This window comes from Ambystoma mexicanum, chromosome 12 (assembly GCF_040938575.1).
Source record: "Ambystoma mexicanum isolate Mex_15411 chromosome 12, UKY_AmexF1_1, whole genome shotgun sequence".
NCBI classification, from domain to species: domain Eukaryota; kingdom Metazoa; phylum Chordata; class Amphibia; order Caudata; family Ambystomatidae; genus Ambystoma; species Ambystoma mexicanum.
Window position 1 is genome coordinate 1,251,859,570 of NC_090936.1, and position 24,208 is coordinate 1,251,883,777.

At 47.5% G+C, this 24,208-nt stretch overlaps 1 protein-coding gene across 4 annotated transcripts in view; it reads left to right on the forward strand.

Annotated features, from left to right (window-relative positions):
- Positions 1-24,208, forward strand: part of WASHC4 (WASH complex subunit 4) — a 1,230,387-nt gene that overhangs the window by 475,456 nt on the left and 730,723 nt on the right. For all 4 annotated transcript variants that reach the window (XM_069629940.1, XM_069629941.1, XM_069629942.1 and 1 more), the window contains one exon: positions 4,674-4,820. In XM_069629940.1, the coding sequence (XP_069486041.1) occupies positions 4,674-4,820 (147 nt within the window). The remainder of the gene's footprint in view (positions 1-4,673; positions 4,821-24,208) is intronic.

Here is a 24,208-nt window from a genome sequence, read left to right on the forward strand (position 1 = left end):
AGATGCTTGAGACTGCTGGTGATAGGTTTGGTTCTGTCCCTTTAGATACCCTTGATTCTGATACCCTTGATCCTGTTGCGGATACCATAGCCCTTGGGCCTGCTGTTGTCACCTGTAATTATACCCCATTGCGGACCTGCTCCTGCATTTCTTTCCAAAAGGCGCCCACGTCAAACAATTCCAACATTGTGATGGTACAAATTACCCCCATTTTTCTCCTCGGAAGCTGCCTCTTCCTCGCTGCAGTCTTCCTTGCTGCCACAGTGGGCTGGGATTCTGTTGCCCCCCGCCCACTACTGTCCTTGTCCTCCTTCAGCCCAGAGCATAGCAGTCATGGCGCTCATGACCTGTTGGGTGCTCTGTTTCCCCTCCACCTTTACTAGCGTCGACACAGGTGCCTGGACAACAATTTTCGCCAATTTTTCTACCAGTTTCGCTTCCACAGTTTGACATCTTTGGGCTGTTTCCCTGTGCCGCTGCTTGTTTCTTTTGCAATGGTGCACTATTATACTCTGTATCTCCGGCAACCCCTTAGCTTCAATACCCACAATCTTGTCTAGCAACTTCTGCACGTCCTTTGGCAAGCCCCTCTTTACTATAAAATAGAACAAGGGTATTGAATGATCCCACGGTCCTCCCCTTTCAGCTCTCCACATCTCTTGTAATTTAACTGCAATTTTCGCTGGGTCCTCATCATCACCCATTATACACTGCATCAGGGGTTGTAAATCGTGGGTATCTGGGAAAGCCCTTCATAGCGCAGCCAACACCTGTGCTCTAATTCCGTTGAACAACGCTCCATCGTGTACATCTTCCCCCCAGGGTTATTCCTGGATACCCAGCTTTCACCCACACACCCCCGGCCTGGTCCCCAATTATAGCAACCATCAAGCTCTTGATATCACCCACTGCCAGGGGCACCCCCGCTGTTTGCTTCTCATCTCATAGATCCACTTACTCGCCCCTGCTGTGAGTTGTGGGAGAGCCATAATCAAGTTGTTTTTAACCACCTGGGGGCCAGGGCACATACTGTGTCCTCCCTGCCCCTTATGCATGAGGGGCATCTGCATCTTTGCCCCACTTCCTACACCCTTCTTCACAATTCCCCTTTTTCTTGCTAATGCTATCCGGGCAACCCTATTCCTCAACCTGACACCCCCCAACACCCTGAGCTTTCGACTCGTGTGGGCTGGGGGGGTATTCATAGCCACCTCTGCACCCTTTCCTTCTCCCTGTCCCTCGTCAAACGTGCCATCATCGTCCTCCCTCTCATAGTTTCTCAGCACCGTATTCTCCTGTCCCAAGAGTATCGACACACCCTTTCTTCCCTCCTTTTCAATACATACATTTCTTATTCCGTCATTATCCATTCTGAGCAAGAAGTCTCCTGATTTCCATTCTTCTGATCCTTGTTCCGACACCCTTACACCCCTCACTTCCCTTGAGGATACCTGCACCCTGTTCAGCTGGTTCCATGTAATAATGTCCCTGCAAAAATGTCTCCTGACAAAAAGTCAGTTTTTTGCAGAGACATTACATTGAACATGTGGAGACACCCGCGGAACCCCTGTATACTTGTATTTTTATTATTTTGTTTTTACAATGGGAGCAGAGCACATCCCGATAACCAGTTCCCACACATAATGTCGCCAATGGCTTTTCCCGGCGACATTATGTATGGGGACATTATTACCTGATACTGTTCAGCTCTACCCGCTACTCTGCTCACATTTTGTTGAACTATTTTTGCCTGACACCAAGGTGTGCTGATCCTTCAGGCGGGTGTGCATATGGGGGTGGAGGAGCGTTAGCCTGTGATGTTACTGATGCTGAAGAGGTCCCTAACACGGTCGCACATTGGTTGGATTTGTGTACCCTTCTGTGGGACACGCTGTCAAGGGATATAATCACCTGCATTCCTCTGGTGCCTCTCTCTCTCTCTCTCCCTCTCCCTCTCCCTCTTTCTGTATTTGTGCCCCCACTCCATCCCCTTGGATCTCTATATCCTCAAACATTTGCCAGAGGCCCAACATTAATTTTCTCTTCTGTAGCGGTTTCCCCTTATACTTAGCTACTAGGAATGTGGACATATGTTCCAAGACGCTCTTATTGTGAGAGCCATGCGCTGGCCACAGGCAGGGTATTCCCCCTCCTCCCGTCTCCGCAATCCACTGCTTATGGTATTTTTCCACCCTGTCACAATAGTCGAAGGGACTTCTACACATACACATCACCAGCATGGGGGAGAAACAACAATAGAGTATGTCTTACTGACCCTGCAAAGCCCTTCTGATTCACTGCACACGCTGCCGTTGCTTGTGACAAAACAAGAAAATCAACTCCCACCCTTTTCTGTCCCCCTTCCTCACGCACACACACTACCTCACACAACCATCCAATGCCACACCACGACACACACAATGCCCCTCCCAGGGCCTGTTCTTCATCCAATTAAACGCAAATACAATAAACTAAAATAACCACTACTTATTCCAGGCCCACTATTTACACATTACCATAACATTTATTTCCGTATTCCCCAGCCTTACCGTTGCCTTACCTTATAATGCCTTACCAAAATAATCTCTTTACAATACAATCACCAATAAGAAATAAAACAAACCACACCCACGTCACATCAACATGCCTCACTCTCCACACCTCACACACTTCTGCATGCATCTGTCCCCTACTTGTTATCGCTTACAAGAGTCTACTCACATGTGCATGCTAACCTGAACTCCTACCTCACGAGGTTCCAATACTGGCCTGCACTCTCAATGGAGCCGCACCCCGCTTCAAAGAGCAGAGAGGACTTCTCTTAAAATGGCTCCTGCTAAACCACTTGGAACACATGTTTTTTTTTTCAAGACCGGTCGCTGTATATGATATGGCATTTATAACGCGCCTATACACAAGTGTAGGTGGGCGTGGCTCCTTCTGGAGAAGCTGCCTGGAAGCCTCTGCAAATACGAGGGGCGCTGGGAGCACGTTGGGTCACCAATTAAAGGCATGCCCCTGAACGCTCACACCAGAAGAAATGCAACCTGCTAGGGAAGAAAGGCCCAAGTCGATCTTGTAAGTATTTAATCTCACACAAAAATGAGAGCAACAGCAAATAACTCTGCTGCCAAGAACATTCTGCCCAAAAAGGGTAGACACATAGTCATCGTGAAGCAATATCATACAATAAAAAGCTGCACGGCTGGTTGGTGTCTGCCTATACAGGATCCGCCTGCTCCATAAAGGATGTCAGGTCATTGGCTTCAGTCCCGTCCGTCTGTCTTCCATCACGTGGGTTCTCCGGAGAGCATCTTCTCACAAAGCTCAAAGAACAACTTAACTACACTCCTAACACAATGCTACTTCATCATTATGCTGTGCACCCGCAGGCTTTAAGACTCGCACAAAGGAGGTCCTAGGGCACTCTGACCTCCACACACACATTTCACTCACTCCCTTTCGCGCCATCCGGCTCCAAGGTCTCCACCCTCGTTGTGAACTATAATGTATCCCGCCCAGCACCTTGCAATACAAATCATAGGATTGTAGCTCAAAGATGTGCAAAGTCTGTTCTCTTTGAACATTCAAGACTTGTTACTTTAGGGTTAGTGGTCAAAGGTCACCTGGTGCCATGGAATCCGGGGATCTTGGGACTTAGTTAGTTATGTGGCCTATAACCCGTGGTCACCTGGGAGTTCGGTTAAAAAAACATCTTTGCAACGCTGTTAGAAAAATGAACAAACTTTAAGATGGTTGGGGGTGTGGGGTGTCCTCATGGGAGCTGGGACATGGCTGGAGGTTTCCCTCCTCTTGCAATTAGAGCCTAGTGCATACATTTCTGCATTCACCGCACAGGCCTTGTCACCTAATTGTAGTTACTAACATCTATGCAAAATGTCCGTCTTGCTCGTGCCCTGTGCTACACTATGTGGGTTGATTGCATTGGGGTGGGGTGGGGTCCTAGCACCATCCCCCGTGGTCCATCATAGTGCTTCAAATGCAGCTCGCCTTACTCTAAAGCTCTTAGGGGGCGGGACGGGGTCGCCCCCTTCCCAGTACTACCAACATACTTCTGTGGTTCAGGCCTATACTGAATTTGACTGCTTTCCAACACAATAGTACGGTTTTTGAAGCTTGGAAGGATGAAAAGCTGAGACTGCGCTGACTTGAATTTTATCTTGTGACAGCAGGATGCACACATCTAAGAGCTCACCAGCAGGAAAGGGGTTGTGTTCTAAAACCTTTTGCCTTTGGTGTGTTCATCTCTTCCTTTAGTTGTTGGGTTGGGAGAATAAGTGCCTGCAATCGTTCAGCTGCAGTTTCCCCTGTGCCTAAATAATATACATTTGTGTGTGTAGGGGACAGAGAATTTCTAATAAGCACTGGTTACATGGAGAATGTCTCCCTAGGATTCAGCTTGTGACATGTTCATGCTGTAGTGCTCATTGCATTCTTACATTCATTGCCTCTCAGGGGCAAACATGTGGCAGCTCCACCAATCTGGATCGCTCTTTAATCTGTTGTCCAGGAACTGAGGGCAACTAGTTACCAGTACTAATCTTTTTTCTTAGAATAATCAGCATAATTTTTATCAGCTGTTCTCACCTCTGCTGATATATTGAAATGTGAACAATAATACTGAGGTTGTTTTATTGCTCTCCCACTTTTAGAAAAGAGTTATTTCTGATAAGAAATACAGCGAGCAACGCCTTGATGTTCTTTCTGCCCTGGTGTTGGCTGAAAATACCCTAAATGGACCCAGCACAAGGCCGAGAAGGCTTATAGCATCCCTCGCGTTAAGTGTGGGCACACAGATGGTAAGGTTAACGTGTTGGCTTTCGCAGATTTCTGTCTTGTGGACTGTCTTAAACTGAATAGGTTGTTCATCAATGGTTTGTAGCTGTAATATGATAACTTCCTCTTTAATTTGAACTCTTTCGATGCACAATAAAACATTGATTGACAACACCAATAGTTTGGCTTTTCGACAGGCGTGCACTGTTTACCAGCTTTTGACATTTTTTATGATCCCACTTGGGGAAAATAGGATAAGTGAAAAATGGCTTCATGCCTGCAATGCACCTTCACCCTTTCTACAGTAAGGGTGCATACTGCGCTCCCCCTGCCTCTGGCAGCGTGCACTCCACGGCACTATTTTACCCATGGATGGATATTCACACAATGGGGTTGTGGCAGCTCTGGAGCTCTATAGGGGGCTTTGGAGAAATGTGGTGAATGCATTTCTCCCACCGTTCTCAAATATCAAATCCACCTCCACCTCTAGTCACTGGGTGGCGCAGAATGATTCTGAAATTAATCAACCTGGTGCCCCCCCCCCCACACCCCCAATCATAACGACTGACATTGTTTGACCAGCGCTATGTGATGGCGGTTTGAGAATAAGGTGGGGTGTAGACTGGGTGGCAGGAATGTAGCTGACAGAGCAGTATATCCCAAATAATATTAAGGAACTGAAGACAACCAGAAAATGTAAAACTTTTTTGAAATTTGTTTTTTAATCTACAGAAACGTGATCTGCTTCCAAATGTAAATCTTAAAAGCATATTTTCACATTTGGGGAAGCTTTTCAAACATTTCAGATGTATAACAATTTACTATCTGATTTAGCACTATAATAAAACAAGGCATAAAATAAGCAGTGTTGCATAGCAATTCGCTATGCAGTTCTATTGGTTTGCTAATTAAATTGACACTTGTGCATCAAAACGAGCTATTTAAGTTATCCTGTTCAATGAAAGCACAGCCCACCCTGCATTTGTCTCTTGCCCTCAGGGCTCTCCCCACCCCCTTTTCTCTTTGCAAGTTCAAAGGGGCTAAGGAATGCAGGGAGTGAAGCAGTAGTCGTCTCCTCCACTCTTAAATGTGGGAGTGCTAGGCAACATTTTATTTTTCAATATATTCCATACAAGAAGTAAATTGGGGGGATACATTTATTAAGCTAACTCTGTCTGGCAAACACCAGTATGCGCTAACAAAAGTAACATCATTAGCAGCAGCATCTTACCTGCAGTCTTCATCTTTAACCACTCGCAGCTTCTGAGAACAGCTTCCTTGAATCAGCATGCCTCCCGGACAGTACGACCTGAAAGAGGAAGATAGAGGCAACATTGAAGAAAGCAGTAGAGACATTTGTAAATTACGAACTGCTCAAAAGGCTTACATGGCTGGTCGCCTCACGGCTGGCACCATTCTGGACATTCTACTCGTGCTAAAGAACACCGCGACCTACAAGGAAGGAAAACGCAGGTTAGCAAAGGCAAGACTTCGCAGCTCTGCGCATAGTGCTTACTTACCGCATCATAGCGCTCTTAAGGCGCCATCATTTACCAGCAGGGCTCAACCAAGCCAGTCCGCCGCGCTGAAGCTCTGCATTCCTAAGGGAGGAAAAAGAGACATTCTAAACAAAGAAAGGCATGCAGGATAGCAACAAAACTAAAGAACAGCAATAAGACCGACCTGAACAATATCAAACGGGCCGGCGTCAGTGAAGTAACTGGACCGCACACGCCCATGAAAGTCAACGCGCCCCTGCAAAGAAGGCAGGACGGAGAGCACGCCTAATTCTACCACCAGGTGAGGAGAGAGCCCAGAGGGGCTGAAATCAAATGGGGGTGAAGGGAGGATACTTCCCCCGGTCGGTCAGTCTTGAACACAGTCCTCCTGTATTTTTAGGCAGAACCTTCCCCGCAGACCACATCTGGGCAAAGCTTAGAAGCATACCAGCGAGTAACCCGCCTGGGTGGCGTCCCTGTCTATACCAGGTGAGCGTAACAACCACACCCCAACGTTTTCTAACCTTACATTGCCCCTTCTGGTCTTTCCACTTTAGTGGGCACCCCCTTGAGCTGCTGATCATATTGACAAGTGAATACTTTTGAAAATGTACATGATCACACCGCCAAAGGATTTTGATGGCAAACCTAGTTCTGTGACCTGCTGGTTGCATACACCTGTGCAACTGGTGCTCAAGCCATGAGCTGAACCCATACTTCTTGACATACTCGCTTATCACTCAGCTGCTTTATACCAGCTACCCTGAAAGTGAGATGGTCGCAATCAGCAACATTCCACCTAGATTGGCCAGCTCTCTGCCTGCTGTGCCATCCAATCTGCATAGTCTTACTTTCTTTCCTCTTTCAAAATGAATACACAAAGCTAATTGCATGTTTATGCAAAGTAGTGATTAATAGTTCCATCCAGTCTGTTCATCTACAGATATACTGCAATACCATGCACTGTATTAAGCCTCCATAACTCGCTTTGCTTTATGATTACATTATATATTGGCACCTGCGGCAGAGAGCTGGCCAAACTGTTTTCAGAGCCTTTTTCACAATATATATTTTTCTGATGCTTGTGAATCTGCTTAGAATCACATGTGCATATAGTCCGACATCCAGTGCTAATCGCAGAGTATTGCATCTTTCTTTCGAAGATCGAAAGGGGACGTCGACATGGGCGTGTGACTGTAACACTATCCCTAACATGACGTTTTGCGTACCCAAATCCCTCGCGCGTCGTGGTCCCTCAGATTGTTTATTTCTGCCCAACTAGTTGGTCTCCTTATATGGAGCTTGCAAGAGTTGATATTGCTCAATAATTACTTCTTTGTCCTCCGACCGATGGTCGTCTAGTCTTCAACTACTTCTCTTCGGCGACTGCTTTGTGGACTCCTACGCCGAAGACATCCACTGCTGTTCATGGAGTGGTGCATTGTTCGACGTCTGTCGACCGCGTGGCCTCAGCCCTCCGGCCAGGTCATTACAGTAGGGAGAGTGGGGCCCTGGGTTGATTCTTTTTGAGAATGCATTTCTTTTTCCCTTCTCTTCTGCTCTTTGGTCCCTCCTCTCATCCTGCCCCCATCTTCTGATTGGCCTCCGTAGGCCCTTTGCAATCGTACTATTGTACGGCTGCATTCTTTGTTCACCACTTTGCCATTGGCAATTGAGCCGAGTGCTGGGCATTGCTAGCCCCTCCTGGGCTTTGGATACTGTGCAATTGTCTGTTTGTTGAGCTCCCAACCCCTGTTTTTCAGCAGCATTGCTCCCTTTCCCTCCCGACTCCCACTTCCTCTTTCCTCCCTTCTCCCATCCCACCCTCCCACCCCCCTGACTGGTCAGATCACTGTTCATTACTGACCCTCCCAGGGCAGCCCACCTGCCCGGCAGCCCCTGCGGCTAAAGGCCCCTAGGCAAAGGGCGGCTCCCGAATGTGTCTGCAGGTGTCCGCAGGGGAAGCCAGCGCCAGCCGTCTACCAGGTTTAGACCCTCACGCTACCCTGCATACCCCCTGTCCACATAGCATATCCTCAAACTTGGATGCGTTTTTCCTCCTGCTTTTAAAATTGCATTGAGAGACCTAGGCCTTTTCCCCTCTATTCAGGACTCTCAAACTCAGGTGTGTTTTTTCCTCCTGTTTCTAAAATTACATCTTAAAATCTAAGTGCCAGTCGTCTTGTCCAATTGGCAACTTGTCTCGCCTCTCTCGTCTGCCTGCACCCTTGCCCTGTACCCTTCCTTAGAGTTCTCCCCTTCCCTCTCCCTTCCACTCCTCTCCTCTCCCTACCTACTCTATGGTGCCCTGTCTCTCCCATCTTTTCTAACTGCTTCTCTATCGACTATGCTGCTCTCCTCACTAAATCTGGTAGCAAGAAGTTTAAAAAGGACATCCTGGTCTCCAACCCAGACCTCCCTATCGCTGACACCTATACCAGTGCCTCCTCCAGGCAAACTTTCACCGACATCCTCTTTGTCGTTCCCTCACCAGACCTATGGACTCTACATATGGTCTCTGTGCTCTCTCCTCCCATTAATGGTGGCACCCAGTGGGAGGCTCTCCTGGCCTCCTTCCACTCCGCTAAGGTCATCATTGTTTATGTGAATGGCACCGTCTTGGTCCAAGGCCCTCAGGCCAACCTTCTCATCTTCGATAGACGCTTCCCACGCCTCCTCAATTTCCTTTCTTCTCATACTGTCCCCTCTCCACCCCCACAGCTTCCTCGCCTCCCCTGCTGCCTCCTCCTTGGCTAACTTGCCCTCTCCTTCCTTTTCTGCCCCCCTCGCGCCGCTTCTACACCTCTGCTGGTCGTACCTCTGGTTTGTACCCCTACTCTCTGCCGCCTTCTGGAGGAACTTGACCTTGATGTCCTCAGTCTCACCGAGACATGGTCACGGCCAGCTCTGTCACAAGCTTTGACACACTCCTCCGCAACGGCTACAAGATCCTCTCTGCGCCCAGGTCCAACCTTTCCGGAGGGTGTGTAGCCCTCATCTTCCCTGAGTGGATTTCTGCCTCTATCATTCCTACGCAGGCCTACTCCTCTTTCGAATGCCTCATCTGCAGGCTCTCTCTCTCTCTCCTAGCCATTCCCTTACTGTACTGTGGCTACTATCTATCATCCACCTGGTCAGATCTCCTCCTTCCGCTCTGAGTGGGCGGACCTGTCCTCTTCCCTCCTGGTCTCGACCACTCAATTCCTCCTTGGAGACTTCAACATCCACCTGGATGCTTCCTGTCCTTCCTCTGGACCCTTTTGTGACCTCTGCGACTCTCTCTCACTCTCTATTCTCCCCTCTGGCCTGACTCACTCCACAGGGCACACTGGATGTTCTGATCTCCTCAGACCTTCCCTTTTCTATCCCTCTCACCACTCCTTTCTCCTGGAGTGATCACGTTCTTCTTTCCTCCCAGCTCACCCTCTCTACCCCTCAGGCCAAGCCAACTCCTGCACTGCCACCCACCTTCTCGGTCATCTGACTCATGAAGCTCGTGTCAGCTGAGGCTTTCGCCGCCACTTTCTCAACCCCCCCCACCCCCTCCTCCTGCTTTGGTTGCCTCACACCATGACACAGCCCTTTCCATGCTCCACTCTGCTATATCTGATACTCTCGATGTTCTTGCCCCTGTCATGAGGATCTGCCTGATGCCCAAAGCCAAGTGCAACTCCTGGTACGACTCAGACCTCATCACCCTCAAAAACAAATGCAGGGTGGCTGAGAGGAAATGGTGTGCTTCTGGTACATCCTCTGACAAACTGGCCTGCCACCTGCTTCAAAGGCAATACCGGTTTTCTGTCCTCACCAAGAAGAGAGCTCCCATCTAAGCCCACGTCTCTGTGGCATCTAACAACTCATCTGGACTCTTTAAAATCTGCAAGGAACTGGCCAATCCTGCTGCAGTTTCTACCTCTCCTGTCCCTTCCCAGGCCACCTGCACAACACTGGCTTCTCATTTCATCTCTAAAACTCAGGACATCCTGTCCTCTTTCTCCTCCTCTCCCCTTCCTCCCTCTACTCCCTGCTCTTCATCTGGCCCTTCTTCGGCCACCTCTCCTCCCTCCTTCTCTGCCTTTCCCTCTGTTCTCCCCTGACAAGGTTTCTAGACAAGTCCGATCTATAAAAGTCTCGTCAAAACCGGTTCATCCCTGTACCTCCAAAACCATCAAGGACCACATTGACTCCCTGGCTCCTGCTCTGGCCGACTTCTGCAACCACTCCTTCGCCACTGGAGTGTTCCCCCTCCCTCCTGAAGCACTCCCTTGTGCACCCTCTTCTTAAGACACCTTCTGCCATCCTGTCCTTCCCGGCTAACTATCGCCCAATCTCCATCACTCCTTTCCTGGGCAAGCACCTGGAAAGGCTGGCCATCTCCCAGCTCAATCTTCACACTGAAAATGTTGGTAGTCTCCATGATAATCAGCCTGACTTCAGAGCTGTCAGAAGCACGGAAACTGCTCTCCTGAACATCAGTGAAGACCTGCTCTCCAACCTTGATTCCAACACCCTCTGTGTCCTCATCTTACTTGGTCTCTTTTCTGCCTTCGACACGACCAACCTTGCCATCCTGCTCAACCGTCTCTGTGAAAACCTGGGTATCGCTGGTCAGGCCCTGAAATGTCTGACTTCTTTCCTCTCTGATCGACCTTTCCAGGTCCAACTTGGGTCCTTCCTCTCCTCTGCTCCATCTCTACATGTGGTGTTCCCCAGGGGTCTAACCTCTCTCCCTGGCTGTTCAACCAATACCTGGCACTTCTTGCCTACCACATTGCCGCTCTCTGCCCCAACTTCCAGTGCTATGGGGAGGACACTCAGCTCATTTTCAGGCTACCTTCAGCCCCCTCTTCTCCCTCTCTCATCTCTGACTGTCTGTCCGCCATCCAGGAGTGGTGTGCCGCCAATCATCTGTGCCTTAATGCCGGTAAGACTGAGATTCTCCTCATCGGCATACCCGCCCTCCTTTCCTGTCACTCTCTTGCCGGCCTCTTTTGGCCCTCTTCCTGCTCCAACCTGTGAGGCAAAAATGCTCATGGTCATCTTCGACTCCACACTCTCCTTCTCTCCTCAAATCTCTGACGTCTCTAAAAAGTCACACTGCCAGCTGCACCTAAGAGGTATTCTTCCTTTCCTCTCCTTCCCCCAGAAGCTCACTGTCTCCAGAGCTCTGGTTCGCTCTAGGCTGGATTATTGCAACAGCCTCTTTCTAAATCTGCCTGCTTCTACTCTCTGCCCTCTGCAACTCATCCAGAACAGGACTGCAAGACTTGTCCCTGGCCTCAAGCCCAGAGATCGTATCTCTCCAGCACTGAAATCTCTGTACTGGCTCCCAGTGGCTGCGAGGACTAAGTTCAAAACCTTATGCATTGTCCACAAGGCCTTCTGGGTCCTGGGGCCTAAATACATTCAACTCCCTCTTCCTAAATATCTTCCTTCTCGAACTCTTCGCTCATCCGCCTCCAACTCCCTCAGGGTCAGTCGCTTCTCCAAGCAACGAGTTGGTGGTAGATCTTTCTTCAGCCGGGGCTTCTCTCTGGAACTGCCTGCCTGAAACTTGAGGAGAACCATCTACGGTTCCGGAAGAACCTCAAAACCTTTCTCTTTGCTTCTTCTTTCTCTCCACCTCTCCCCTGCTGAATACCCTGACTGAAACTGCACTGGTTACCTGGCCACCCTCTGACCTCGGGCCCTGGGCCCCTCCCCTGCCAGTCGCACACCTGCACTGCCTCCTGGCAGACCCCCGCACTTGGGGACTGTTTTCTGTATCCCCACAGTCCCACTACCAGCACTTAGACGAAAGCTCGGAAGCAAGACGACGTGGAGCATTACTGGTTCGATCCCCGGGTCCGCATTTAGAAACCTCTGGGTATTAAGCGTGTTAAAAATAACATATCACATCATACCTGATGTCTGCACTTACCATTGCACTTGCCACCATGCTGGCCGTACTTTTACTTATTGTTTAATTCTATTATCCCATGTACCGCACTGTCCCCTCCCCCTGCACTCCCCCCCGCCCCCATGCACTTGTGCGATCTACACCTGGCCTAGTAGGATCGTTGTCACTGTCTTGTCTGTCTTCCTCTGTTCCCTCGTCGTGCCTTGAAACACTTGTGTATAGGCGCGTTATAAATGCCATATCATGTTATATCATATATCAAATTTTGTCGGTCGTGCAACAGAAAATTCCCATGGAAAGACGTCCATCGCAAATTCAATAGATGCTTACCTCGTGACCACGACAAGTGTTCCTGTAAGTCCTGAAAATGTTTGTCCCGAGATGTTAAAGGATAGGCAGACAAAGCGGTAGGCGGCCTACGCAGTGCAGGCCGAAAGTTGTACCCCTGTGGGCGCCGTGGTCTCGGATGACGAGGATTCCTGTGGCAGCCATGGCTCTGACCTGAGAGCCATAGACCTTTCGGCGGAACCCTCTGCTTCCCAGATGCCTGTCCCCGGCACTGACACAGATCACTGGTACTGTTATGGGGAGTTCCCTCCCCAGCGACAGGGGCACACACGCACCACCAAAAGCAAAGCACACAACCCCTAAGGCCCCCTCGAGGGACACGTCAAAGAGGCACCGGACACCAACGGGCCCGCTGAAAACGTAGACAGTGCCTACCGAACCTCGCGGTCCGGCGCCTGCCTTGCAACTGTCTTCTCGGCATTCGACTGGGCTTCCCTCTCACAAGGGCGTCCCCATAAAAAGCACACAGCTACTGACACGTCATTCAAGGGTGCATTTGCACCCAAGGCTTCGGCAGAGTCGGCAACTGCGACAACGCCTTCAGGTGCCTCGAAACTCAGCATCCAGCTACCAAAAATACACAAGTCTCGCGGCTATTATTTCTACAGCGGAACAGCCCAGGAGCACCCCCTCTCGTCGAGAGGAGTACTCTGAAACCCTCCAGACCCTCTCTAGGGCTTTATAAGGTAAAACTCCCCCTTCTGAACAGCCTTTCCTTTCTCCAGACACCTCTGCTTCATCCCTGTGGACTAGGCAGAGTTTTGAGAATTATATGCAGAAGATGTCCCAATTCATAGGCTTCTCAGAAAAATACATTACTCCTAAGAGACCAAGGCAAGCTGAGGGCTCCTGCCCCATTTCACCAAAGCTGCAGAACCTTCCAATGCAGTCACAAACCCATCAGGAGGAGGTTTTTGAATATTCAGAACCAGAAGAAACATATGAGGACAGCCCTTTTGGTCAGGATACAACTGACCAGTGCCCAGACTGGGAACAAGATCAGCCAGCAGATCAAGAGCCTTGGCTCTCACCCACTCCTACCCCAGACATTATTTGTCGAGACCCGCCTTCTCCAAAGGCAGTCATCCCCAATAGATGACCAAATGGTATTTAATGCCATCCTAAAGAGAGAGGCAAATCACATTCAGATCGCTACACAGGAGACTGTCCAGGACTCTGATTTCGTTGAGGACATTCTCAAAGAACACTCTCCCGCTAGTCCGGCTCTGCTCAACTCCATAAAGAAACGCCTCGCTCCTTCTTTGTCTCCTTCCCTCACAAGGACTGTCAACCCTTGGGTTAAGAGGACAAGAGTAAGTTCCCTGTTGGGGAACTCCCGTCCCCTGCACATTATCAATGGCTAGAACAGCCCAGTAGAAGTAAGAGAGAGTACTAGAAGTAAGTATTTCAATTAAAGTCACTATTTTCTCTGTAAAATTAGACCATAAGTACACCATTCAGAAAGTCCTTTTTTCTCTCAAAGGTGATTTATTCCAAACATATGTGCCCAACACGTTTCAAGATTCGTTCTCTTCATCAGGGGCTGTATGTTCAATCAATTTTCATATATCGCCAAATATTCAAAAAAGAAACATATATTCAAATCAGTAAGTGCAAATCATCTAAAAAAGGGTTTTTTGTGTAAATCTAATGAGGTTGTTTTTGTACAGATGTCAAATTCAATCATCATCTGTCTAAATAATGATTTGTGATAATGCACGCTAGAAAAACCTGATCAATTTTCTAATGATGTGACAAATTTTAGAAACAAGATAAATATATTGGTACCAATCCTTGATTATGGTTTTTAAATATATTCAATGATTCAAGGTTGTGAGAGCGGTAGGGAAATGGAAATAACCTTAAACAAATGTAAAATGGAGAAAACGTTTTGAAAATAGAAGCGTACCATATGCTGATTAAAATGACTTCCTAAGATTTTAATGGGAAGTGAGACGTGTGCTCACAGTATGGCTTCAAGGTTGTTAATGATTATCAACCAAACCTAAGAAAAAAAAAATATATATATTGTATGTATAAGAGAAAAGTCCCTCAGATTGGACAAATGTCATAACTAAAAAACGAGAAGTAGAAGCACTCACTCAAGTCTGGTCTGTGGCCCATTAGATTCGAGATAAATTCTGATGTGGGCATAGGAAGCGGCTAAAAAAGTGTGGCTGAAACGTGTAGGCTCGCACGGTGGAGAGTCCGTGTGCCTGTAGGCAAGGAACAGGATATAAAAAGGAAAATAAAGGCACAGGATTAAAGTTTGCTGAAGAGTAATGAGGATAGAGCCTGAGGATACTTACAATTGAAGGAGTAAATGCAGTAACGAGCCGTTCAGGTCTTGCCATTTTCAAAGCTACAAAACATGGCGGTATAAACAACTGACCCAATGTTTATTCGAGGTCATGCCACACCGGACTCTCTGGTTGTTACAACCACCAGATAAAGGGCTGGGGTGGCACTGTCAATTGCGGAGGCTCCCCCGGATAAGGACTGCAAAAAGCTCTATGCCCTCGGCAAACGCATTACCATATCTGTGGTCTATTCAACCAGAATTGCGACTAATACGACCATTCTCGCTAGTTACGATGTGCAATGGGACCTGCTTCAAGAAGGCCTCCAAGAGGTCCCTGAACCCATGCATCAGGCCTGCTGGCGGTCGTCTCTTAGGGTAGACGGATGACCCATAATATTATAAAGAACACACTGGGCGCTGCTGAAACTGCGGCACGCACTCTGGCACAGGACACTTTTCGAGACACGCCTGGCTGAAAAATCCAGACTCAAGCCATCCTGATAAATAAACTTGTAGAAGAGTCAAACTTATTTGGTATGGCTGTAGATGACGCCTTGGAGACGGGTAAAAAAAGAACATGAGACACGGAAATCGCTCAGCCAGATTACAGCCAAGCCTTTTCAACAGCGGGGAGGTTCAAACTCTCGTTCCTTTCGAGGTCAGTCCTTCTCCCAGATCCGGCAAATAAAACACAGCCCATTGATTTACCCGTTACTGTTAAGGACTGTTATGGGAAGTGTTGTACCAGTAAGTAAAGTTTATTCCTTTTCTTCTGCTTTACAAAGTCTTAAGCAACCTGATAATGGTGCAAACCAAGATATCCAGGAGCCTTCAACCTCTAATGTAGCACTCGAGGTTGCCGAAAAGGTTGTTATCCGGGAAGCATTGGCAGATAAGACTACTACAGAGCCCGTTGCTATTTCCGATGAACAAGAGGCTTTGTTTGATACATTTAACATCAAGATTAAATCGGATGCTAAACATCAGAGTGTGAAAGTAAACCAGCAAAAAAAATCAAAGAATATAACCAAGAGGAAGCCTCGTGCTATGAATGGTTCTCGCGAAACTTAAAAGCTATAAGCTTTACCCTCAATCCTGTTACAATCAACAAAGAACAAAATGATAACTTAGTTGAGCCTGAAAAGTCTGCAGTTTGTGTCATCTCCGATAAACCTGTAACTAACTTACCTGAATCTGATGTGGATTTGTTAGATCTTTCAACAAATGATCATAATGATGACGCTGAAATTGTGACAGAAATTCAATCAAAAGGTTCAAATGACACAAATCAGGTTAACTTGGCTGTAACTTCTCTTCCTAACATCATCTTATCTGAACCCTTGCAGAATTCAAGACTGTGCGTCATTGTGCCCACGAAAGAATCACAACTCGTTGGTAATTTGAAACCTGAAAGCTCGAGGGTTCTTACTCTGGGAGAAAGATGGAAAAACCTATCAATGTACGAACATGGCAAACTGAAGGACTCAACTGCCAATGATGTGTACAGTCGGGTAGGGAGTTCTACAATTACTCCCTTTGACACTGTCTGTTAACAAACAAGAAAGTGAAAACAGGAAGGATCATTTTTCAAGAGCTCTAACAAATGAGCACGCCTTAACACCAGCATCTTCCTCGAAGAATCAAACTAAACTGCAATTCTTTAAAAAGCCGACTTCTAAATACCAACTGATTTTGGAACGTATAGCGTCGAATAATGATGGTCTTACACTAAATAGGAACAACGTCCTCCGTTTAATCCATTATGTACCTAATCTTCGGACAATTGAAACGGGGGATATTAGAACTGTGGAATTCTGTAAAGAACCACAAAACGATATTGTCCGTTTGCGTATCGATTCTGGGATCATACGTAACATCCTTTTGGACTCTGCTACTGTTCTTTTATCAATGGGCTTTGACATTCAAGAAGATCAAATTCCACAAGAAACCAATCCATCTGTTCAGAAAGATTGTATCCTTTCAAGGACATTCACTGCAGGCAGCCGGCGCGAGGTGAGGAAGCCCATCCGGGCACGCCGCCTATTTTTCGGGAGCCAACTGGGCCCCCAGGCCCTCCGAGCGTCCCTCTCCCACCCCGCACCCTCTTCCTGATTTCCGCTCCCCTCCCGCCTCCCAACCCGCCCATCCCCGCTCTGATTGGGCCGTGAGCCCAGGTTGAAAGGGTCTAGCGACCCTCCTCGCACCGGCCCCTGCATTCACTGCAGGCAGCCGGCGCGAGGTGAGGAAGCCCATCCGGGCACGCCGCCTATTTTTCGGGAGCCAACTGGGCCCCCAGGCCCTCCGAGCGTCCCTCTCCCACCCCGCACCCTCTTCCTGATTCCCGCTCCCCTCCCGCCTCCCAACCCGCCCATCCCCGCTCTGATTGGGCCGTGAGTCCTTCATCACTTGTCCTCCCAGGGCAGCCCTCTGCCCGGCAGCCCCAGCGGGGCCGCCTGGGTCTAGCGACCCGTTCAGTGCACCCACTCCTCTTTCACTTCTGAGGAGCAGGTGAGTGTTCCCCCACATTTGAGTGTTCCCCCACATTTGAGTGTTCCCCCACATTTGAGTGATTTTGGGGTTGATTTGCTCCCCCGGGCCCCGCGTTGCCCCGTGCTTTCCCGGCCTCCCCTTCCTGGTTTCTCCCTCGCTCGCCCCACGCCCATCAAGGTCCCGCTCCCGCCCATCCCCTACCTTCATCACTGGTCCTCCCAGGGCAGCCCTCTGCCCGGCAGCCCCAGCGGCTAAGGGCCCCGAGGCCAAGGGCGGCTCCAACAGAGGCGGCTCCAGAAAGTGTCTGCAGGTGTCCGCAGGGGACGCCAAGGAAGCCAGCAACCAACAGACACCAACAAAAACCGTGAGTGTGGCATGGGTGGGGAGTAGAGCAATCACTCTACTCCAGAAAGTTCCTGCCACTCTAACTTACCTATCAATGGCCTAGACCGCTACAGACCCGCACCATGCATTATTAGAAAGATGTGACCACCAGCCCAAACCTATTAATGGCGGGACATCAAACACTGCCTGCAGTATAATGCTAACCATACCACGAGTGAACCACAAAGACTAGCCTGCGCCAAATCTAGACAGAAATATGATTGTTAGCATGGATTCTCAAGTTTTATGAATCCTAGCATGTCCACATTTGGATAGAATTGTGATTGTTAGCATGCCCACTCTCAGATGGAATTGTGAATACTGGCATGTCCACACCTAGATAGAATTGTGAATGTTAGCATGTCCACATTTGGATAAAATTGTGAATGTTAGCATGTCCACACTTAGACAGAATTGTGAATGTTGGCATGTCCACTCTTGGATGGAGTTGTGAATGTTAGCATGTCCACATTTGGATAGAATTGTGAATGTTAGCATGTCCACATTTGGATAGAATTGTGAATGTTAGCATGTCCACACTTGGATAGAATTGTGAATGTTAGCATGTCCACACTTGGATAGAATTGTGAATGTTAGCATATCCACACTTAGATGGAATTGTGAATATCGGCCTGCGTCGCATCTAGATGGAATTGTAAATGTTAACATGTGAAAGATGCATTAAGAAAGCGTGCCCTATAGCCTCTCCATGAATTTAGAATGTGCCCAATAGCCTGTCTGGTAAACTGAATTTAGAAGTGTACCCCAGATCCTCTGTGACAGTTGCATTTAGAAGTGTGCCCAATAGACACTCTGGAAAGTTGCATCTAGAAGTGTGCCCAATAACCTCGCTGTGAATTTAGTAGGGTTCCCAACAGACACTCTATGAAAGTTGCATTTAGAAGTATGTCCATTATCCCCTCAGTGAAATTTAGAAGTGTACCCATAGCCTCCCTGAGAGTTGCATTTAGAAGTGTGCCCAATAGTCTCTCTAGTAAATTGAATTTAGAAGTGTTCCCAACACCCTCTCTAGAAAAGCCTCTCTGAAAAATTGACTTAATAGTGCGCCCAGTAGCCTCTCCGTAGAAAATGGAATTTAGAAATGCGCCCAATAGCATCGCTGTGAAGGTTGCATTTTAGAAGTGTTCCCAATTGCATCTGTGAAAGTTGACTATAGAAGCGTATCCAATAGACGCTCTGTAAAGTTGAATTTAGAAGTGTTCCCAATTGCATCTGTGAAAGTTGACTATAGAAATGTATCCTATAGACACTCTGGAAAGTTTCATTTATAAGTGTGCCCAATAGCCTCTAGTAAACTGAATCTAGAAGTGCGCCCAGTACCCTCTCTGGGAAAGTTGCAATTAGAAGTGTGCTCAGTGAAAGAGCATATAACCGATCATACCACACCACCATGCTTACTCTCTCCTTACATCACCACTCAACTAGAACACAGAGATACTATGACACCATTCGGTATAACTGTTCTCATACCAACATTCCGCCGCTTACTCCACATCATTCTATGTAATCACTGCTGGTTCCACACCCCCAGCCAGGCGTTTTCCTCAGGCCTAACGCAGCCACATCCGTTCCGGATAAATCCTGCCAGAACGAACACATTCTCCTGATCTCTCAACCACCACACCTACCGCTAAGAAGCAGCTATTACACGAGTACCGCACGAGCTGCACACATACCCGGTGCTCACACGCACCTTTTGACTCTCCCTACTCTCTCTACTGATCTGAACTTCGGTTCCCAAGGGCGTTCAACCTACAAGCGCCTTCAGACCATACCAATGGTATATAAGGCGCTATATAAGTGCAAAATAACAATAACAATAACAACAATATGGCGCTGGAGTCACCCCATGGTCGTCGGGACAAGGTTCATCTGGCAACAGCCAATAAAAGCAAAAAGGACAGCTCAGAGGCCAGGGTAGATGCAGAAACTCCACCCCAAGAGGCTACCTGGCCTCCGCATCAAAATGACTCACCGGTCTGGGTCCCCTATCATGCCTCCCCAGTCGGGGGGATGGTTGGCATTCATTCACAGATGGGAGGGGTTCACATCAGACCAGTGGGTGCTCCAGACCGTCACCCACGGTTCTTGCATAGAGTTCCACCGGCCACCTCAATACCACCCACCAAAGAGCCCATCACCAGCACACCTGCAAATCCTGCTGGAATAGGTACAGATGCTTCTGGAAAAGGGCGCTGTAGAAGTTGTCCCCCTTCTCCAGGTAAGCAAGGGTATTTATTCAGTCTACTTCCTTGTACCCAAAAAGGATCTCGCATGCGTCCTGTTTTAGACCTGCGCCCAGTGAACAAATGTCATACTGCAAAGATTTCAAATGACAACATTGCAGGAAGTAATCCCACTACTGGTGCAGGGGGATTACATGGCAACATTGGTTACGAAAGATGCAATGTTGCCACCGCACAGAAAGTACCTCAGTTTCATGATAGAGGACATCCACTATCAGTTCAAGGTTCTTCCCTTCGGCATTGCCTCAGCTCCACGGGTGTTTACGAAGGTACTGACAGTAGTAGCTGCTCACCTGTGCAGGTAGTCCATCCCAGTCTGCTGATACACAAAAACTAGTACTGCTACTTGGAAGGGTTCCTCTTGATTATGTGTCATGGAATAAAGCCTGACCAATTTATGACATCAAGGAACCTTCACTGGTTTTTTACTAATAGAATATATCTTCAATTAAATATTTGACCCAAAAAGACCAAGTCCAGAAGGAAAAAGCCACATACACTCTAGGGTTTGTGAAAATATATAACTTGTATTAGACACACGTATTTACAGTTTTGTGTGAAACATTAGACATTGATTACAAAAGAACAAACCATAATGTTTTCAAATAAAACAATAATACAACTTAAACATAGTGTGGTAAAGAGAAATCCTAAAAATTGGACATAGAACAGAAACATTAGTACTGATCAACAACTTGTACTCTTCATGAGTTTTTACTTCGAAACAAATTCCTAAGTTGGTCCAGTGGTCCTGAAGCTATCCATCTGGGTAAATTCAGTCTAATTCACAATGGTTGGATTTCTAGGCCAAAGAGTTATATTGGGACAAAGTGATCCCAACTGGTAATGATACTGGGACAAAGTGATCCCAACTGGTAATGTACCAGATAATTCCAACTGGTTGTATGTCGACTGGTTATATGCCAACGTCGCAGGGGGGGTATAAATAAGTGGGGGGTCCCACTTCTAGAAGTGTAGTAATCTATGTACAGTATTGTATCACTTGACCAAATTGGGTTGTTGAATGAGTCCCCCTTGCTTGAAAACTGACGTTTTGCTCACCTGTGCAGGCAGTCCATCCCAGTCTACCCTTACCTCGACGACTCACAGGAGATTTGTATGGAACATGCCTAACAGATATCCAAAGGATGGTAGATTTCCTCTTCAGTTTAGGGTTCTCGATCAACGAGAAAAAGTCCATCCCAGACCCCAGCCAAGTCAGTTTCTGGGGGCTCTAATTCGGACAAAAGACGGGCTCGTCTTCCCCTCCAATGAGAGGGTTCAAAACATGCTGCTCCAGATACCTCACTATGTACACTATGTAGCCAGTCACAAGGTGACCGTACGCAAGGCCATGCGACTGTTGGGGATGATGGCCTCCTGAATCTGCCCAGTTCCACATGCACGTCTGCGCATGTGCCCCCTGCAAGAGTGGCTCTCGAGCAATTGGTGTCCGGCCAGTGGACAATTGGACGATCTAGTGGCTGTCTAGGCAGCCCTCATTCAGTCTCTGCAGTGGTGGTCAAGGGAAAACCTTATATAGAGGAAAATCGCAAACCACCCCTGCAGTAGAAGCCACTCTCACCACAGACGCATCTCTGACTGGGTGGGTGCTCACCTCCTTCATCAGACGGCACACAGCGTGTGTTCCCCAGCGGTAGCAACCAACCACATAAACCTATTGGAAAAACTAGCAGTGTTCAAAGCCCTGAAGGCATTCCAAACACACCTCCAGGGGAAGACGGTGCTATTCCTCATGGACAGTACTATGGCCATGTATTACCAAACAAAAACACAAGAGGGCACTCATTCTCTACGGCTATCCAAACTGTCACAGAACATATGGAGATGGGCTCTCAAACACAGGATATTCCTCCTGTCACAACACATTCCAGGGTAACTCCTTCTGGCAGACGTACTCAGCAGAGACTTCCCACTACCCGTAGAGTACGTGTCGCGATTACACGTGGACATTGTTCTCAACGTCTTCGCAGACTGGTGCTTCCTAAAGATCAATTTGTTTGCAACTCTGGAGAACGCACAATGCCCAGATTTCCCCTCCAGGTACCCTCGAACCGCTCTAAGGGGCACGGTCTCTGGATAACATGGTCAGGGATATTTGTTTAATCTCCTCCCTCCCCCGATTCCCCTGCCCAACAGGATAGTGCACAAGATGTGCCAAGAGCTAGTCAGGGTGATTCTGGTGGGCCCGCCAACCTTGGTACTCCTATCTCATGGCATGTCAGTCTCCCCTCCCAGGAAGCTGCCATGCCCTTAAAACATGCTGTCACAAGACAAGGGGGAGACACTACATCCATTCCCTCAAACTCTCAACTTAGCAGACTGGCTCCTGAAGTTGAGATTGGGCACCTCCAACTCTTTCAAAGAAGTATGGACATACTTGGGGAAGCACGGAAACCTAACACCAGACATTGCTACTCCAGCAAATTGAAACACTTTGTCATCTGGTGTAATGGCGAAAGCATCAATCCTATTGAATGCACACCAACACATATTGTACTGTCCCAAACTCACCTGCTAAATTCAGGCCTTGTATTGAAATTCCCTAAAAGTCCACTTTGCTGCGCTTTCAGCATACACCACGTCCCAGAAGAAGGTTTCATATTGGAAACCATGCCAGTAATTAAATCCTTTATGGAAGGGGTAAACAGACTTCATCCCCCTATTTCCAACCCAGCTCCCGGGTGGGACATGAACGTTGTACTTACCAGACTAATCTGGCCTCCCTTTGAGCCAATGCACAAGGCTAGCCTTAAAATCACTCACCTACAAGACCACTGTATTGTTGGCGATCACAGCAATAAGGAGAGTTAGTGAACTGCAAGCCCTTTCAGTTCAAGACCCATTTGTCACGATTCACAAGGATACAGTGGTCCTGTGGATCACCCACGTTTTGCGCCTACATTTATTTCAAAGTTCCATGTGACCCACTCCATAGAAGTACCCACCTTTTTCCAGAACCCCACTAACGTGGCTGAAAGAAGCATCCACATACTAGATGTGAGGAGAGCGGTGATCTGTTATCTGGAGAAGACAAAACCACTGAGAAAGACAAACCAGTTTTTCGTTTCAGTGGCAGCTGGTAGAGAAGGGGGCCCTGTCTCTAAATCAGCTATTTTAAAGTGTATTGTAAATTGCATCACACTGTGCTACACTCTTGCCAAGAGAGAGATCTGCCCTTCATGCCTAGAGCGCACTCTACTTGGGACACTGGGGCTACCATACCATTCATTGCAAATGCTGCTCTTGAGTCCATTTGTAAAGCAGCAACATGGAGTTCTGTAGACACCTTTTCACAACACTAGTGTCTAGATGCACACTCTAGGTCTGATTCTCAGGTGGGACAAGCGGTGCAAAAACATCTCTTTGCTACTGTTCCTTCTCACATCCCACCAACATCTCCGAGTACTGCTCGCTAGTCTATGCACCGCATGTGATTCTAAGCAGATTAACAAGCATCACAAGACATGCATTACTCACCGTAATAGCATTTCTGATGATTGTATCTGCTTAGATTTACATGCACCCACCCTTCCTGCACTCACGGAGTAGAAAAAACATAGAACTAACAGGTCGACTACCCCTTCCGTCAGAATTGGCAATCTCTTCACATAGTAGACTGTCTGTGACAAAGATCTGGTATTTCAAAACGCTACATTTTTATTTCATTTAATGTATTTCTAAAAAAGATCTGAAACCAGATCTTACATAAACAATGTACAATTCTAAAAAAAAGGCATATATTGCATTCATTCAAATATCTTAAATCCAGCTTTACAAATCAGTGAAACAAACAAATATTGAAGTTTAAAAAAAAAAAACAAAGCAAGTCATCTTGGGACAACTACTTTCTCAAAGTCTGGGAATCAAGATCAACAAATCGTATATCAAAAAATCCCTGGTAGATCAATACATTTGTTAATTACAGAGAGGACTGTTCCTTCCTGTTTTTGTTCTATACAGCCTCTCTGTATTACTGCGTTTGATTATAGGGAGTAGTTCAATATTATAATTCATACAGAACCTCCCTGAGTATAGATATAGATGGAGAAAGAAGGAAAAGTGTAGTCAAATTTCCTTTGAATTTGTCGACATATGTTTCGGCCGTCTAGACTCATACACTGCACTCTCAAATGCTGTTGGTCTTTTACGTAGGGGCTGTCTTCAGGACAGACAGTTTTTTTCGGGAATGCTGTTCTTT